This window comes from Pseudorca crassidens, chromosome 10 (assembly GCF_039906515.1).
Source record: "Pseudorca crassidens isolate mPseCra1 chromosome 10, mPseCra1.hap1, whole genome shotgun sequence".
Classification (NCBI taxonomy): domain Eukaryota; kingdom Metazoa; phylum Chordata; class Mammalia; order Artiodactyla; family Delphinidae; genus Pseudorca; species Pseudorca crassidens.
Window position 1 is genome coordinate 100,110,275 of NC_090305.1, and position 16,433 is coordinate 100,126,707.

Genomic DNA, 16,433 nt, shown 5'->3' on the forward strand with positions numbered 1-16,433 from the left:
CCACTGTGATTTCTGAGCAGGGAAGTACAAGATGCAAATAGCATTTTGAGAAAGATTAATCCAGAAGGAACGGACTAACAGAGAGCCTGGAGCAGGGGAGGGAAGCAGGGGTGTAGCCTCTCTATTCTTGTTTTTGTTTTTTTTTTAATCTTTATTGAGTTTGTTACAGTATTGCTTCTGTTCTATGTTTTGGTTTTTTGGCCGCCAGGCATGTGGGATCTTAGGTTCCTTACCAGGGATCGAACCTGCATCTGCTGCACTGGAAGGTGAAGTCTCAACCACTGGACCGCCAGGGAAGTCCCTTAGGCTCTCTATTCTAGTTGTCCAATATGTACCTGAATGCGCTGTGGTCTTGGTGCCTGTCGGACTATAGTCTGGCTCCCAGCGCAGGTGAGGGCTGGGGCAGGGCAGTGGGGAGGAGAGACACAGGGCTTGTTTCCATCCCTTTGTGACTTTCTTTCGTAAAATGGAAGAAGGGGGGATGTGAAAGGGGGGGTAGGAAAGGAGACTTGACCACAGGCTTTCATGGACAGGTCGATTTTAGGGAAAAGTATGTCTGGAAGTCAAGTTCCAGAAATTGATCATCTTAAAGCTATTTATTCCCTCTTCCCCTTTGGAAAGTTTCGTGTTGCTGTAAGCTCTGGGAACTCCGGTTTAGATAACTGGACTATAACACACTGTTCTGTGGGGCATAGTGCTTGTTGCTAGAATGTACATAGGAAAACTCAAACCTGTGCTTCCCACAGTGTGTTCCACAGAATAGTAATTTAAGGATGTGCTTGTGCAAAGCATTCCCTGTCAAACAAGGGTGAGAGATAGCACGTTACTAGATTTGGCCTGACCCCCAAGCTCCCGATTCAAGAGGTACATCGGTAAGTGTGCACTGACATAGGAAAGGCTCTGAGAAGTCCTGAAGCAGAGGGACCTGTGTAGTGCAGTCAGGTCTGCTATTTCTCACTCGGCAGACCTTGAGGAAGGGACTTTCCGGAATGCATTTGGGAAAGTGCCACATTGACTGGCTTAGTCCAGTGAGATTGCAGCAGGCCTGGGAGAAAGCGCCCAAGGCAACTCACTTCAGAGGAAGGGCAAAGAGTTGGAGGGATTATCCTCTTTTTTTTTGGCCATGCCGTGCAGCTTGTGGGGTCTTAGTTCCCCAAGCAGAGATCAAACACCTTATATACGTTTTATTCCTATTGTGCTTGCAAGTCTGCTGTCTCCTCTCAGCGGTAATCCCTTTGAGGGCAGAGGCCTTGTCTTGCTGCTGTCCTCCCAGCGCCTAGCAAGTGCCCACCCAGCTTGTACGTGCAAGCTGGGAAGGTGGGAAGACACTGCTCTTTAAAGTGGTCGTGGGCTCTGCTGGGTTCTCAGGGGACAAGTGACTAAGACAGGCCTGTCCCTGTGGAGCTCAGTGAGTGGGGAAGGTTGACCTGTGAACTAGCAGCTGAGAGGGAGATGGCAAAGGGCAGGAGAGGGTCTTCTGTTGTGAGTTGGGGATCTCATCCTCAGAGATGTGGCTCCCAGCAGGCCCTAGCCAGTGCAGTGACAGCAGTGTTTGCTACCAGCACATCTTGCTGGGCTGGGGAGGGGGAGGTATGTTCAGAAGTGCCTGCTTCCTGCTTCTCTCCAGATTCAGTCCAGTGTGGCTGGGGCAGCCAAGGAACTAAATGTCTGATTGTATTTCATTTCAATTAATTTCCATTTTATAGCTGAAGCAATGTAGATTTTTTTTGGTTAAACACAACTTTATTTTGGGGCAGGACTACGTTTCCCTTTAAATGCTGAAAATAAAGTATCCTAGTTGAGATGTGCTGCGAGTATAAAATACATATTGGATTTTGAAGACTTAGTCCAAAAAATGTAAAACATGAATAATTTTTAAAGTGATTATATGTTGACATAGTAATATTTTGGATATATTGGGTTAAATGAGATATATTATTAAAAATTTTTTACAACTAAGTTCAAGCATTTAAGGGTAAGCAGTTCTCCCATGCCGTTCTCTTCCCCAACATCTGTATCTGGGTTTTAGGCAGTTAAAAGCGGAACAGGTCATCTTTCTCTTTGTTTCCTCCCTTAAAGAGATGGGGAGCAGAGGGCAGCTGCTTTTATTCCGTGTGCTAAAGTTGGTTACTACATTAGCATATCCTATAGAGCCGTATTTCTCATGCAGAGTTAGAGGCCACTCCTAATTAGGTAAGTGGAGAGCATTCAGAGTACATCCTGCTTTTTCAGTCAAGAGCGAAGCTTAAAGTACAGAAATGGCAGATTATGCTTTGGAGCCGTGAGGCCAGGGAGCAAGGTCAGGTGTTAGACTCTGCCTTGGGGTGCAGCTTCCCCCAGGTGCCGGCTCGGGACCTTCCTGCAGAGGTTGGTGCTTCACTTGGGGAGCTGGCCCTCTCTCCCATTCTTCTCCATCTGATGAGTCCTCTGTGCCAGGTGTATCTGCCTCTGTTACCAAAAAGACAGGGTCGAAAAGAGATGGGAGAACTGAGCAGAAAGAAGAATCTGAACCTTGAAAAGAACTCAGAGCTCAGCAGCTAAGGAAGGAAGGGGTGTGTGTCCGCTCTGAAAAGATTTAACAGAGTAATGCAAAGAAGACTGAGGTTTGGCGCGGCAGCTTGGATGATGGGGGAGGGTGGGCATGATAACATGTGCCAGTCAAACTCAAACCACGTACCCCCCATTGTCTTGCTTTCAGGAATCAGACCTCCCTTCTTACCATGAGAGTCTTGGGGGGTCCTCAGCCTGAGGATTGACATTTCCCTGCTGCAGTTCCTAATTACTGAGTTGGTCTCTTCAGAGTAGGGCCTCTTATCGGGGGCTGGAGATGGGTCCATGGATGGACTTGGAGATGTAGGTAAACTCTGGTGTGTACATTTTTATCCAGAGACAGTTTATCATTTTCATCAGATTTTCAAAATGCTTTTGGACCCAGAAAAAATGAAGCAGCCCCCGCAGAGTGCATCCTGCTCAGGCCAGCAGGAATCTCTGCCCGAGCCCTTCTTCATAGGCTTCCAGGACAACCCTCCCACGATTGCATTCTTGCCCCTGGCACTGGAAAATCACCCCACCCCGCCCGGGTTGTAGCAGGTTGCCTTTCTATCACCTGCCCCCTGCCCCAGGCTGCCACTGCCTCGGAAAGCCGGGTGATGACCTGCCAGTTCCCACCACACCCCTTTCCTAGCAGCAAAACCGTTTCTTTCCCCCTGTCTTACAAGTGGAGAAGAAGACCCCTTGGGCAGTATTCTGCAGTTTTCCAGGGACCCTCCTTACACCACCAGGCTGCGTGACCCGTTCAGAAATGCCTTCCCCCTGCCTAGTGTAACCTCCCAGCCACCCTCACAGCCTCCCTCAGCCTGTAACTGGACCGTGGGGTCACCAGATACCTCCTCTCATTCCTCCTGCATCTCATCAAACACAATTTATAAAGATTCAGCCTTAAAGTTAAATAATGAAGTTCATGCCCATTGCCTGGTTTCTAGAATTCTAGCTCTTGAAATGCTCCTTCAGTGATGAGGAAAGAGTAAAAGGATAGTTAAGCACAGTTAAAGCCACTACGCTTCCTTGATACAGAGGAGAGAGAAGATAAAATTTCTTTAAAAAAAAAAAAAAAACCAAACATTTCTCCCTTAATTGGCCCTCCTGCTGCAAAGGTTGCCCTCCACTGTGCTAAGCAGTTCCAGTGACGGTCAGCTCGCAGGCTCCAGAGGGAGGTGGGCTCGATCAGGTCCCAGCTCAACCCCCTCTGTGGTACCTTAGGCATCACTTCACCTCCCTGCGCCCATCCCTCGTCTTTTCATCTGTGAAGCAGCAACAGTGCCTGCCGCCTGCGACATCTCTCTCATGGGCTTGTGTAAATCCAGTGGGAAGGTGGTGTACTTGTTTCAGTCCTGTACTCAAACACATGTGATACCCGCCAGATCTTACCCAAGTACATGCGTGACGACCACTGAATCTACCCATTACTGTTAGTGACACTCTGGTGCCTCTCGTTTGGGAGAGAGAACCTCTTGACAGGGGCTGCAGGTTAAATTCTAGGCATACTTCGGAGTGACTGCTGTGAAGACTTTGGGCAGTGCTCCTGCACCCATTTTCCTGGCCTGGAGGGTCCCCAGGGGTTCCCCCCACTGTGTGCACTTCAGAAAACCACCTGACTGTTGGTCAGAGGGTACAAACTTCCAGTTGTAAGATGAGTAAGTTCTGTGGATCTAATGTACAGCATGGTGATTATAGTTAATAATACTGTATTAGATACATGAAAGTTGCACAGAGAGATGATCTTAAATGTTTTCACCACAAAAAAAGAAGTGGTGATTATGTGACATGATGCAGGTGTTAGCTAACGCTACGATGGTAATGATTTTGCAATAAGTAAGCGTATCAGATCACTGTGTTGTACACCTTAAACTTACACAATGTTATATGTCAATTATATCTCAAGAAAGCCTGGGAAAAACCGAACCAAAAAACTCCAGAAAACCACCTGACCCTGAAAATGCGGTTTCTCTCCCAGCATATTTGCAGGTCGGCAACGCTGGCTGGATGGGGGGAGCTGTATGGACGCACTGGCTACAACTATATTTTCTCAGGTGAGCGTTGAGCTGCACCGTCTTTGACTAAGAACAGGAAGCCAGTGGTGGAGAATAGCCACCTAGGGCTGCAGTGGTGTAGGTGGAGGGGCAGCAAGCTGGGGGATGGGCAAGGGCCCTCCTTTCGTCACCTGAGGAGATGCTGGGTGTGACGAACACTGCCAGGCATGTGGGGCTTCGGATGCTGAGAGAGGCAGGAGTGTGGTCCTTAGGGTGTAGCCGGGGGGAGACTGGTCAGGAAGCCCCTGGGTGGAGCCCCTGCCTTGGCCTCGGTGCTGACCGCAGGTTTCTCCCACAGGGGGTGCAGACGACGCCTGGGCAGATGCAGAGGATGTCACGGAGGAGGACTGTGCGCTTCGGTCAGTGCCAGGTGGTTATGGGTCTGGGCTTGGGTTGGGGGCAGGCGTCTGAGCGGTGGTGGCCATTTTCCTACTGACGGTCATGACCTCATCAGTGGTCCAGGTGAGTGGATTGGCTCCCTTCCTCCTGCTGCCAGGCCCACGCCCCTGCAACAGGGTTGTTGAAGTCCACCCTGTAGCTTCACCCGAAGCTGACTTTATGGACTACCTGAGCAGTCTGTGCTCGCCAGGACTGCAGAGCGAGTGCCCCAACCCTGGGGTTCCTGGCACCCCAGGCCCAAAACACAGGCCAGACATCTGTGTGTCTTCAAGCCCCACGGTTTCCAGGGTGTGACGTCTGGCCTACCAGGTGATGCACAGCACACCCGGCCCGAGGCACAGGGCAAGCAAGGACTGTGGTCCCCACGTGAGAGGTGTGGGCACTAGGAGCTCCACAGCTGTGTGATAGGTGCCATAAGGCGCTTGCTACAGAGGAATGTTTTAGGCTCCCTTAAAGGGAAGGAGGGGGCTGGCTCCCACTCTTCCTACCTCCTTTCCAAATATTTTTAGAAAACGGCAGTAATGGTTATTTTGGAAAAGCTCCTTTGCATGGTCTGTACCACATGGAAAGTCTTTAACTGGTGTCGGGTGTCTCTGGAATGCACACCAGCACCCTGGTCAGATCAGCCGCCCAAAATCATGGCTCGGTGCATGAAAAGGCATCTCGCTGTGCCCGGCTTCTGCCCGTTAGTTCCAAGAGCAGTGGCTCTGGCTTGTGCTCAAGAATGTTTGGCTCTTCCCCCGGGATCAAACGACCTCTGCCCCAGCCAGGCCATCTTCCACAGTGCACACTGTTCTTGGTGAGGAGTCCGCTGGGGACAGCAAAGCAGTGGGCATTACAAAAAAAAATTAATGGTGACTTTATTCGTTCTGCTTTTGCCTTTATCTGTATGACTGATCAAAAGGCAGCCTGGAGATTAGGAAAATTTTATCTTTCTCCTTGCTTCAGCGGCCTTCTAAGCAGAGGGAATTCACTTGCTAATATTTCACAATCAGTTGATAACATAGCTCTAAAAAGTCCATCTCCCAGTGAAAGTTTCAATCTGTTACATTTTGAGCAAGTCATATGGCTAAAAACGGTCATAAATGGGGAAAGGGAGGGGGCTGGAGAGAGATAAACTCTAATGGAGGCTCAAAGACTCTATCAGCCACTAGCCTGCTGCTTTTTAGAGCTCAGAGATTATCTTGAGTCTTCTGGCTTCACGTCAAGCAGCGCCAAAAATCCCTTTTCCGCCCCAGGTGCAGATCGCTCCTCTTTGAAATGCGTCCCAGAGAGCGGGATAATCACTTAGAAAGTCACCTTCCCTGGGAGCGGTTGTCCTCTCTTGGCCCTCCCTCTGTCTTCTGGAGAAGAGAATCAGAAATTCTTCTGTAGAAACTAGACTTCCTTGAACGCGCCCCTCACGCCCCAGACTTTTGTGGATGAATGTGCAGTGCACCTTCTCCCTCTGGCTCTTTGTTTCAGAAGTTCCGACACGCATCTTTTTGATAAGGTCAGAGGGTATGACATCAAGCTGCTCCGGTACCTGTCAGTGAAATACATCTGTGACCTGATGGTGGAGAACAAGAAGGTGAAGTTTGGCATGAAGTGAGTGCAGGGCACCCCCTGCGAAGTGGGTGGAGGCCGTGTGCTCACAGGCTCGTGGGGTCGGAGATGGCACAGAGCAGTTACAAGGGCACACTGCGTGCCAGGCCTCGTGCATCCTCTCCCTGTATCCTCACACAGCCCTCCTTGCAAGGAGGTTCTAGTGTCTCCCTCTTGGAGGGGAGAAACTGAAGCCGGAGAGGTTAAGTCACTTTCTCTGGGGTGGTGCGGAGAGCACCAAGGGAGCCGTGGGTCTCTAACGTGTGCTCTGCTGCCGCTGCGCCATCTCTGGTAGATTAGAGTCTCTTTTAAAGTGGATCGAAAAAAATCAGTATTTACTCAATTTTTATGTCCTGTGTGGAACAAATCTTCTTACGGTAAGGCAAAATTAGAAACAAATGGAACCTGGGTTAGGGTGATGAAATTTGGGGAATTTTTCCAAAGTGTTGTTTATTTTTTATAATAGCCACTTTTAATTTTGCCAAGTATGTCTTAGAAAATAAGCCACACTGAGGCTGTTACAGCTCAGCAGTTTGCAGTCACCTGCACATCCCGCTGTCTGTCAGAGTAGTCCTGTGTCTCTCTGATGCTGTCTGGGAGTGTCCGCAGTGGATGCCGGAGAAGGTGGAGACGAGAGTCCGCCCCAGGGCCCCTTTTGGACAGTGTCTCTGTTATTTTGCTCTTTTCTCACTCCGCCCTGCGGGTCAGGGGGCGATGCTGCCTTTGGGGGAAGCTTGTTCCGCAGCTTAGGTCCCTTTGCGTTGCGGGTGCTGTGGGGTCCGGGGGAGTCGGCGCTCTCACCTGGTGACTTGGGGTAGAGGCGGCAGAGCAGTCGCATTTCTTAGTCGTTCTAAGTAAGCCCCCTGGAGGGCATCATTCCTAACTCTGAACAGTAGTTTCTATAGCAGGAGGATCATTTGAGCTGTGGTAATGCTTGTGGGGAATGGTGTGCGTGTGTTGTGATGCCGTAACACGTTGTATCCTGTCTTGTAGTGTCACCTCCTCCGAGAAGGTGGACAAAGCCCAGCGCTATGCCGACTTCACTCTCCTCTCCATCCCGTATCCAGGTAGGGGCTCTTTCCAGGGTCTGGTCAAGGGACAGGCTTCCCAGGACTGGGGCTCTTTGAGGCCCTCCTCAGGCCCTGGCCATTTAGGTGCACAGATGCCCCAGAGCTCTCGGACAGGATCTGCTGTCGCTCAGCATAGGGCAGTGCAGCTCCTGGTCCTTGGCTCTCACCTTAGGGTAGGACGCTGTCCTTGTGTGTGTGTAGGGGGGCTTTCCCCTGGGAGCGGCCCAGGAATGGAGTCCTGGCTCAGGTCCTCCCTACTGCACTCTTGAGCGAGTTACTTCACCTCGCCCAGCCTCAGGTTTTCTCAGGTATCACTGGAAGTTGGTGAGGCTTAGCTCAGGGTCTTGTTGTGCGGATTAGGTGAGGTCAGGTTTATCGGCGTGCTCTGGGCAGCTAATGTGCTGTTTCGGTGTGAAATGACATCGTTAGTCCTCCGTGTCAGCAACCATCTATGCTGCGCTGGCTGTTGCCGTGGTGAGGATGTAAGTGCTCTGTCCCCAGTTGCACGTGGTTGGTGGCCTCACCGTGTCACAGAGCACCGTGGTGAGCACACAGCTGGCTGCATTTGTCTCTGGCACAGACTGTATGCGACCTGTGGCCAGGGCAGTGTTCTCTGCACTGGATACTGAAGCTGCGTTAGTCCAGTTTGTAGCGTTTAAGCTTTCTTTCTGGCAACACCTGCTCGTTCAAGGAGGTATTAGAGCCCTAACATCAGCACCAAACTTTGTCAACAGACAGTAGAAAGTGGACTCTTTCTCCTTGAAACCTCTCTCCTGCTCCTCAGCAGTAGCACCTGCCTTCAGTCCTGTGCTGGATCTTGTCTCCTCATCTTGGAGCCATGTGGCCAATAGAGAGCAGGCTGGTGACCCCAGGTTGCAGTAGAGACACAAGGCCTTCTCATTAGAACCTCAAGTTCATCCAGTGCCTCGTGGGCAGAGGGTATATCCTCATCAGTGTGAGCTGGTGGTATCCAAACCACGACCCCTGTGGCCTGGCTGTCTTACAGTGGCCTCCTTCAGGGTCTCTCCTCACTCTTCTCTGCTAGCTTGGCATTTGGTGGCATGTAGGGCTGGGCGTGCATTCCAGTCCCAGCACTGTGTCCTTGAACAAGTCCCTTAACCCTTCTGAGCATCAGTTTCATCCTGCATAAAATGTGGTTAATGATGCTTACTCTGGGCGAAGTGCCAGACCTGTCCCTGACAGGTGCCAACACCAGGCCGAGTGACGAGTGCCTGGGAGGAGAGGCTCGCTTTCGGCAGATGCAGAACCATGATGATGATGCCGTGGGCTCGGCAGCGTCAGAGATGTGTCAAGACGGGGATGTCCCCGCTGGGGGTCTGCACTGGAGCTTTCCTCAGGTAGCTCTAAAGCTGGCTTTTGGACTAGGCTCCTGACGCTCAGGAGATGCTCTGGGGGTCCCCAGACTGAAGTACTCTCTGCCGAATGCACGGGAGAGGACGGAGTTGGCTGAGGAGCCACGCGTCAGCTTTCTTTATTTGTGTTCAGCTTCTCAGTAACACTTGGCTTAGAAAAAATTGTTTTGTGGGACTTCTCTGGCAGTCCAGTGGTTCAGACTCCGTGCTTCCACTGAAGGGGCATGGGTTCGATCCCTGGTTGGGGAAATAAGGATCCCGCATGCCGCATGGCAGCAGCCAAAAAAAAAAAAAAAACCACCACACTTTAAAACAAAGAAAAGAAAAGAAAAAAATCGTTTTGCTCCAGAACAGTAGCACAATATCCTTTCTGCTGTCGTTGGGCAGCTTGTTAAAAGACTCCTGAAATATTAACTAACACCTTTTGACCCAGTTATTCATTAGGCCATAATCCAGCCAGCTTGGGCCTGAAGATGTTCATCATGTCTGATTATACCAGCCAAACATGGGAAATGTTTTCATCAATCAGAATAATGATGATGTAACTGATGGTACAGCCATCCATAGTAGAACGAGATATTACATAGTCATAGAAAAATGCTTAAGGTGCTAATAAGCAAGATAGAAAATTAAATACTACAATCTCAACTATGTAAGAGAAAAAGTGCTTACACAAAATGGTAAGAAAAGAAAACGCCAGAATGGTAAGATGATACCATCTCTCTGTGAATTTTTTTCCCCCATTCTTCCCAGAATATCGTGTACTGCATCTGATAGTTGTGTATGGTGTTGAGGGGAGATTAAGAGGCATCAGTAAAAACCCAGAAGCCTAGGTGGCAGGAGATGCTGCTGCACACCCAGATGAGGGGACAGGAGAAACACTTAACTTGCTTACCTTAATTACCTTGCTTCCTCTGCTCATGTTCTTAAATTTCTTTACATGCCTACATTATTATACTTCATAACAAAATTGATGTTATCCAGACCAAGTCCTGAAATGCACTCTGCTGCCATTTCAGGGGTCTCTGTTGAGCCCTCTGATGACTTTGAAGCCCGGACAGGAACTGCGGTGGTATCAGTTCTCTGTCAGACTAACTTAGGCTTAGACTAGCCCTTGAAAACGGGAAGTGTTCTGGGAGCACTTCCTTCAGGGCACCAAGATAGACGGGGCCAGAAACTCCCTAGCATGAGTCTAATTTGTTTCCCTCTTGAGCGAGCGTCCGTTCTCACTTCACTTTTGGTCCTGTCTGTTTGCCTCTCAACAGGCTCAGAAGCCTGTTCAGGTAATGAATGTCAAGGCATTGCCCTGGGTACCGAGGCTGCTTTAATTCTCTCCGTTTCTCACAGTTGCTTCTGCATTATATGCTGGTCAGAGCTCGGCCTGGAGCCTGCAGTGTTGATTCAAGCGCTCAAGTTTGAGAAAACAGAGCACTTTACGGGAGTTCTGAGGAATGATTGGTGTCCCTCCTACTCCCAGGCTCATAAGCTCAGGGCCTCTGTCTGATATTTATATTTCTTCTTTCTCCCAGTGAGGCACCCAAGAATCCGCTGAAGTGTTAGAGCTGAGGATTGATTCCTGACTTCCCCATCCACAGTGAGGCCTGGGGGATTCGAGTGCAGGAGTGTGTGGGGTGGTGAGAGCCAGGTCTGCAGAACACACAGGCTAAGTCTCCAGACCTTCCTCCATGAAAAAACCTTTCCTTTCTTCCCTGGTGTGGCCCCAGACAGGAGCATGTCCCTAGAGGAGCTGGAGAGTTCTGTGTGGATGTTTATGGCCTGTGGCTACTTTGACAGAATTCAGGCAACTGTTTTGTTGCCTTTGGGGACCTTACCAGACTTGGACCTGTGGCCAGAGCCTTGTGCCCTCTGGAGTTTGTGTTGGTCCTGGTGGAGGAACTGAGAGGAGTGCAGGCCTCGTTCTCCCCAGGCTGAGCTGCAGGGTTGCACTGGGGCTCTCACTGCAGCGGTGGCATGAGGATGGCACCAGTATGCTGTCACCTGAGTGCCCCTTGTCGCAGTGCTGTGCCAGCTGTTTTATACGTATTGTTTCATTTCATCCTTAATCACTTTACAAATGAGAAAATCAAGGCTTAGAGAAATTAACTTGTTCACAGTCACAGGGCTACATGAAAGGCTGAGGTTTGAAGCTGGGAACATTGCCAAGGCCCTTTTCTCTCCACTCCTCTCTCTGTTCCTGAGGTCTTACCCTGGTGGTATTTCTTATAGTTTTTCTGGTGAATGATACAGAAAGCACATCTTGGCAAGGTTTGTTGGAGAAGGACGTGTCTCTTGAGCGCCTGTCCCATTTCAGGCACTGTCCATGGTCCTTTCTCTCATGTTACGATGTTCGGTCCTCACTGAAAGCCTGCGAGGTTGGTACAGGCAGACCTCATTTTATTGCTCTTCGCTTTGTTACTCTTCACATATTGCATTTTTTACAAATTGAGCATTTGTGGCAACCCTGTGTCAAGTCTATTGGAGACATTTTCCCAGTATTTGTTCACCTCGTGTCTCTGTCACATTTTGATAGTTCTCACAATACCTCAGACTTTTCCATTATCACTCCATTTTTTATGCTGACCTGTGATCAGTGATCTTCGATGTTACTACTCCACCTCACTGTAGGCTCAGATTATGGTCACCATTTTTTAGCAATAAAGTGTTTGTTGTTGTTTTTTTTTTGACCGTGCTGTGTGGCTTGTAGGATCTTAATTCCCTGACCAGGGATTGAACTGGGGCCCACAGCAGTGTACCAAGTCCTAACCACTGGACCGCCAAGGAATTCCCTGAAGTATTTTTTATTTAAGGTATTTTTTAAATTTAAGATATATATATTTTTTAGACATAGTGCTATCACACACTCAATAAACTATAATACAGTGTAAACATAACTTTAATATGCACTGGGAAACCAAAAAATTCGTGTGGCTTGCTTTATTGCGGTGGTCTGGAATTGAACCCTCAGTATCTCTGAAGTGTGTCTGTAACAGGAGGGAGGGTGATCCTCCGTAACTAGGTAAGTTGCTGAGAAGGTGCTGCCAGGGCTCAAACTGTAAACCGCGCTGTTGTTCTCTGGCTGTTGGCACTTCAGGGACTTGTAGGGCAGAGGGACCTGAAATGAGAGAAAAGTGACCAACAACCAGTGAGCACAGAGGGAGAGAGACACAGAGGTGTGCAGGCAGGGGCTGCCTCATCGGGAAGGTCTCTGGCTAGAAACCCAAGGAGCGTTGGAGGCTCCCGCTTGCCTGGTCCAGCCTCCACTCATGTCATCTGGGGCCCACTTTGGAGTGTGTGCGCTGGTGGCCGCCCCGGTCCTCCAGCACCCAGGGGCATCTCAGGACACTGGGCCAGGAAGGGTGGTGTCACGACTCTGCCCTTCTTTTCCAGGCTGTGAATTTTTCAAGGAATATAAGGATCGGGATTACATGGCTGAAGGGCTCATTTTTAACTGGAAGCAGGTATGAGCAATAACATTCATCAGCTTGGGTCTTCTGTTTGTGAAGGGAAACCAGCCAGTAATCTTCTTGGGGAAAACAGCTACCCTTCTCCTTTCTTTGCTCTTCCCTGAATGAGTCTCATTATTTTTCCCTCTCTCCTCCTTGTATGTACATGTTTAAACTCTCATCATATATACTTTTCTCTCCCCCTTTAATTTCTCCTTTTCTTTAAAAGAGTTTTCAGGGAAAAGGTAGGAAAAGTCCTTCATTTTTGCTCTGCTCTCTGTGTGAAGAGCTCCTCCTCAGCGGGTGGGAGCAGCCCAGGAGCTGCCGGAGGCTGAATACGCTGATCACCTCTGTGTCAGCCGTAAACACTCAAACGCCAACTGAAAAGCTCCACTTGGCAGCAGTATTTGGTCCCTTTGATTTTTAAGCCATCACTCCCAGGGTGGCACAGGCATCTGGCCCTGAGAAGGCGAGCACTGTGGGGGGACATCCTGCCTGCCTGTGGTAGCCACAGCTTCAGGGCCTCAACCTGCCTGGTCATCCTGGCTTCTCCTGGTGGACAGCCTGCATCTCACAGTGTCTTTCTGTCCCCAGGACTACGTTGATGCCCCTCTGAGCATCCCCGACTTCCTGACTTGCTCTCTGAACATTGACTGGAGCCAGTATCAGGTGAGGGGACCCCTGGTGCCTGCCCCACAAGTCCCTCAGGCAGACACCTGAAGGCCTGGCTTGTGACCTCTGACCTCCTGGGAAAGGAGGAGCTGCTTACCTGTTGAACTCTCTCTCCTGATTTCTTGGCCCAGAAAATCAAAGCTTTCTAAACATGACTCACTGAAAGATTTGCATCCACCAGGGAGTTCTGTTTCCAGAGGAGGACCTCATGGAGTTTGCTTTTCCAGCTCTGGGATTTAGTGACGTTTTTCATTTCACCTTTTAAATGCGTGTTCCATCAGAGAAAGTGCAGAGCTGCCTGACCTGATTTGGTTATAGAAACCTTAAAATTATTTCCACTGTGCTTCTCTCCTCTTTGTCATCGTCTGCCATGGAAGGGTCCCCAGTCTTTTTTTTTTTTTTTAGTTTATTTATTTTTGGCTGCATTAGGTCTTCGTTGCTGTGCGCAGGCTTTCTCTAGTTGCAGCGAGCGGGGGTACTCTTTGTTGCGGTGCGCAGGCTTCTCATTGCAGTGGCTTCTCTTGTTGTGGAGCACGGGCTCTAGGCGCATGGGCTTCAGTAGTTGTGACACACAGGCTTGGTAGTTGTGGCGCACAGGCTCTAGAGCGCCGGCTCAGTAGTTGTGGCACACAGGCTTTTTTGCTCCGCGGCATGTGGGATCTTCCCGGACCAGGGCTCGAACCCGTGTCCCCTGCATTGGCAGGTGGATTCTTAACTACTGTACCACCAAGGAAGTCCAAAGGGTCCCCAGTCTTACTGGATGGATCCATCTCTCTACCGCGTTTAGCCCACTGTACAAGCCCACAGGCCATTAGCAGTGTCCTTGCCACTTGCTTCAGCCAGGACAAGTAGCCTCATTGTTCCCACTGCCTTCCCCATGTCTGTTCCCTCTGCCTGGCTGGCCCTCCCAGCCTCCTCTTGTCTGGCTGACACACTGCCTTCAGGATTTGGCTCGAGTGTCCACTCTAAGAAGAATTCCCTGATGTGCCTCCTCTCCCCCATCCCTAGAGAGGTTGTATGCTTGCATCTACATTCCCCTTAATCCGGGCTCTGGGCCCAGCCTGGCCTCGCCTCTCTCAGTGATCCACACCTACTTCCTTTTCCAAGTGTCCCGTCATGCAAGCACCTCAAACTCAAGCTGCCCAGAATGGAATTGGCCACAACCCACAGCACCCCCGAGCCCTCCACCATTTACCCAGATGCTCAGACTCGAAAAATGGGGGCTCTTCTCCCCAACACCCATGGCTGGTCCCATCAGTTCTGTAAGTCTCTGCCCCAGGGAAACTCCCCAGTCCTTCTTGCCTCCATCCCTTAGGTCACTGGCCTAATGCAGGCTACCATCGTCTCATGGCTGAGCGTGGGTCCACGTTGAAGGGGCAACCGACTGGAAATAGTGAATAGGGCCTGGCAGAGCACGATACTCAGATGATGGGGCAGGGTCGTCACTGTCACTCCTTCCTTCACAGCTGCCACTGACTTTCCTTTTTCCCTCAGGATAAGTCCAAGGACCCTTATGTGGTCCACCCAGCTCCACGTGGTCCAGGCTTGTTCTTGTGACTCACTGGCTGTCCACTCCCTCCCCTCCAGCTACCCTGACCGCCTCTCCACCCCTTAGGGAAGATGCTCTCCAGGTTTGCACATGCTCTTCTCTCTGCCACAAACACTCGTGTGCTTTCCCTCCCCTTTTCTCACATGCATGTCACCATCTCCAAGGAGCCTTCCCTAAGGGTCCCCATGGATCAGGCTAGGCTCACCTCCCCAATTACATGGTCCTGAAGCATCTTAGAGGGCTCCTTTTAATTAGCACACCTGCAGCAATTCACTTTGCCTTCCCTTCCCTCCAGCCTCAGGGCTGGAGTCATTGTGTTCACTGCTGTGTCCCAGGGCCAGGCCCACAGTCACGTTCACACCACTGTTTCCCATTGCACGAGCAGTAGTGCATGTGTGGGTGTTGCTGACCTCTGTGTAGCCAGATGGAATTCCATAAAGCTCTGCTCTTTCATTCTGTGCCCGAAGACCCCTTCCAGTGGCTGCTGCTCCTCAACCTGGCCCCTGACTATGACTAGTCAGTGAAAGAACATTCTACAGGTACCTCCTAGTCCCTAAGCACGAAGCCTTACAGATGCAGACGTGCCAAAATGGCCTCCGCCCTCACTGGGCTCAGTCTAGGAAAATTCCGAGGCAACAGCGTAACCATCACCTGCGTAGTAGGGGTATTGACCAGTGGCCACAGAAGAAGACTCTGTAGAGAAGATAATGGGGCTGGGCCTTTAAAGGATGAGTAGGAGTTTGCCAGCCAGGGAAAGAGGCATGCACCAGGCATGGAAACGTAAGGCCGATATGTGGTACTTACCTCTGTATCTGGAGGCTTTGTCACGGCACACATAGATTGAGAGTCAGAGGTGAGCCTAGATTTTCATGCATTTCCCAGGTCCTCTTTTGTTTCTCACTCTGGTATCTGAGGAGGTGTTCCTACAGTGCGGTGTGTGACCACAGGCCTGGGTCCAGACCCCAGCTCAGCTTAGCTGTGTGACCTTGGGCCTCTGCCGACCCAGCACTCCCCAGGCTGTGGTTCCTGCCCCAGCCCTGGGCACGGTGGCCAGCGGAGTCTGCCGCTGCTCCTTGGTCATTTATGTCCCCTTCAAACAGCTGCCGTTGTGGGAGCTGCCCTGCGGGCTCGTCCTTGGTCACCTCCTGCCCTTTCCCGGCCGCTGCAGTCCTCCCCCAGCCAGCCTGACCTCCCTGCACACCTGCTGCGTAGCTCCCACCTCTCCTGCTTTTCCTCACCCGCTGGAATCACAGCGCGGAGGAAATCTCTTGGCAATGGTGTGTCTGACACGTTGAACCAGATGAGCAGAGAGACCCCCGAGCCACCACGGGTAGTAATAAGTTTATCAGCACGGCACTGCAGCGGCTTTCTCTGCAGCTCCTGCAAGTGGGTCAGGACTCTCCAGGGTCCATGGGAAGGTCAGGTAAATGAGCCTGGTTTAAGTTCCTGGGAAAACCATTCCAATTACAGGTGCTGTGTTCACCCTCCCCAGGGCAGCGCTCTCGCTAGCTGGCATTCACCGCCTTCTCTGCACAGCCCCAGACACTGAGAAGCAGTCATGTTAAGAGACTGTCCCCAGCTAGGGGGAGGGGGCCACAGAACTGGGTCAGGCCCCTCCGTGGGCTTCCGGATTCCAAAATGGACTGTTTCTCAGAGGGTCTAGTCTGGACCTTTAGCTTGGGCTAGAACAGAGGTTCCGATCTCTATGGCTTTTGCTTGTTTTTGCTCTCCCACCTCGTGGGCCTCCTGTTTTA

The 16,433-nt window shown here is 50.7% G+C and overlaps 1 protein-coding gene across 19 annotated transcripts in view; it reads left to right on the top strand.

Moving 5' to 3' along the window:
• MTMR14 (myotubularin related protein 14) overlaps positions 1-16,433 on the top strand; it is a 43,455-nt gene that overhangs the window by 8,959 nt on the left and 18,063 nt on the right. For 9 of the 19 annotated variants that reach the window (XM_067755361.1, XM_067755355.1, XM_067755363.1 and 6 more), the window contains 6 exons: positions 4,442-4,589; positions 4,888-4,948; positions 6,453-6,575; positions 7,566-7,639; positions 12,403-12,473; positions 13,053-13,127. In XM_067755361.1, the coding sequence (XP_067611462.1) occupies positions 4,442-4,589; positions 4,888-4,948; positions 6,453-6,575; positions 7,566-7,639; positions 12,403-12,473; positions 13,053-13,127 (552 nt within the window). Of the gene's footprint in view, positions 1-4,441; positions 4,590-4,887; positions 4,949-6,452; positions 6,576-7,565; positions 7,640-12,402; positions 12,474-13,052; positions 13,128-15,300; positions 16,103-16,433 lie in introns of those variants that run through there. The other 10 variants (XM_067755365.1, XM_067755351.1, XM_067755352.1 and 7 more) reach the window with 4 other exon arrangements.